At 31.8% G+C, this 2,420-nt stretch overlaps 1 protein-coding gene across 1 annotated transcript in view; it reads left to right on the top strand.

Annotated features, from left to right (window-relative positions):
- Positions 1 to 2,368, top strand: part of LOC119595005 — a 34,617-nt gene extending 32,249 nt beyond the window's left edge. The window contains 2 exon segments of the mRNA XM_037944136.1: positions 1,630 to 1,743; positions 2,254 to 2,368. Coding sequence (XP_037800064.1) covers positions 1,630 to 1,743; positions 2,254 to 2,360 — 221 coding nt within the window. The 3' untranslated portion in view covers positions 2,361 to 2,368.
- Positions 2,369 to 2,420: the final 52 nt, after the last annotated feature.

Raw genomic sequence — 2,420 nt, forward strand, 5'->3', positions numbered from 1 at the left:
CGGAGTGTGTGTGTGTGTGTGTGTGTGTGTGTGTGTGTATGTAGTCCGTTAAGGCCGTGCTGATATCGGTGTGTGTGTGTGTGTGTGTGTATTTAGTCCGCCAGGGCCATGTTGATTTCAGAGTACCCAAACTCAATATACAGCCGTGACTATTCCGTTAAGGTTTATCGTCAGCGGAAGACTAGAGTAGAGAGGATATTTGTTATAATATTAAGGTTTATATATGAATCCCGTTATAGGGTTTCGTTTTATTTGCTTGCTTGAGATTTGCGAAGTTCTGGCTTCGTCCGGGCCTTTCGCTTATGGCCCGGCTTCGTTTTATTTCATTTCCTGATAATACTTATATACAATGGACTGAGGACTTACATTTCATTTCCTGATAATACTTATATACAATGGACCGAGGACTTACATGTACTTTTGACAACAACTATGTAAATAATCAAACATTTGTGACTTAAACATAAAGAGATAATATATATTACAAAGTATACATGTCAATAATATTTATTGTTTTTTGAAAGAAATAAAAGTCAACCAGAAATTCGTGGAGATTAATATATTACAAGAGTTGTTTGTTGTTCGTTTGTTGTTGTTGTTCGTTGTTATTGTGGTTGTTTTTGTTGTTTGTTGTTGTTGTCATTTTAATCATTAATTTACCTTTTTATTATATATGTATATATTTTTTTTATTATTACCATTGCTATAGTTTCCTTTGAATACAGCAAAATCAGTAATATTTTAATCATCAGTTTACTTTTTTTTTCTTCTTCTTTCTTTTTTTTTTACTAAATTTGAATATTTATTTCTTTACTTAAATAAGTATTTTGAACGTTGTTTATAGTTATAGCAATTATATAGTCTTTCAAAATCTTTTTTGATAAAGATATTAAATGTATTTAACATTTTCAGACAGTTTATTTTAATTTACATAACATGCGTGTGTAAAATATCTAACTATTTTTTTTAGCCACATTCTCATCGTCCCCCAGTCGTATTCTGTAACATTTGAAAAAATACAAGTTTATATTGTATTTTCAACCATATAAGTCACAGATGTACAGTAGTTTTATTTTAGAAATAGGTAAATAGTCTAGTATATATAATTTTCAAAACATTTTGTCAAATTATATTTTTTAATCATTCTTTGCCAACACCGGTAAATTATTTCAACACTTGTTTAGCCACATAAGTTTTTTTTTTCAGCATTTCCATGCATTTTCATTTTAGTCGTAGTCATATGATAATTTTAACTTTATTTGGACACGGAGAAATTGCTATATAAATATTTGATGTATAGGTAACATATTCATAATTGTGTGTGTGTGTGTGTGTGTGTGTGTGTGTGTGTGTGTGTGTGTGTGTGTGTGTGTGTGTGTGTGTGTGTCAATAATTTGTGTTTGTTTAACCTGCATGTGTTTACATATACATATTACATGTATCCATATATGCGTGTTCGTCCCATAAACATACACGTCTACTCACTATTCCATACACCACAACCGAAATATACCTATCAACATAAACAAAAGCAAACAAACAAAAATATATATGATTAAACCCCATAACTTTCACTACCAACTTATTTTAATTTATTTATTTATTTATTTTTTACCTCGCCACCTTCAGAAAATGCGGCAGAGACATTTTCGCAACACCCTCACCAGGGCCTTCAGAAAGACTTGCACCGTTTTGTGGCCTCAGATTCCGATGCTTCTGCGTGTGCTAAACTATGCTTGGGCTGTAAGTATTCACTAATCTTTTCCTAAATGTTTTGTACATTATTCCTATATTTCTGCCGTATAGTTGATTACCTGTTTTTTTTTTTTCGGTAATGTATGATTGTACGATTTCAATCTGGAATGTATGGATTTTCGATTATATTTGCAGTGTATATGTGATATGTCTGTATATAGTTACTTATGTGCATAAATCTTATATCTACTATGCATGGGAATAACATCCATATCCATAATGCATATATATAACTTCTATAAATATACTGTATAATATATAAAATATCCGTATCTGTCATCTAGAATGTGCATATATATATATATATATATATATATATATATATATATATATATACATATCTGTGATGTATATTGCGTGTGATATCAATATCTATTATGTATAAAGTCTAATATCTCTATATGCATTATTCACTACATGCATAATTCCGTGCAACCGTGTGTGGGGATTGTTAATAACAAGTTCATGTCGAAAACATGTTTGTACCCGTTTCCACAGCGACAGGCGAAGTGTGCGAGAGTTTTGACTTCTGTTCGACCTGCGGGGAGGAAGACCAAGGGGTGTGTGGCCACGACTTCGAGAAGATGCAAAATATCTGTTTCTAGTCAATAACGTCGGTGAGCTGGAGCTGTAATCACACTGCCAATTGAGCATTTAATCAGGCG

This window comes from Penaeus monodon, chromosome 35 (genome assembly GCF_015228065.2).
Source record: "Penaeus monodon isolate SGIC_2016 chromosome 35, NSTDA_Pmon_1, whole genome shotgun sequence".
NCBI lineage: Eukaryota > Metazoa > Arthropoda > Malacostraca > Decapoda > Penaeidae > Penaeus > Penaeus monodon.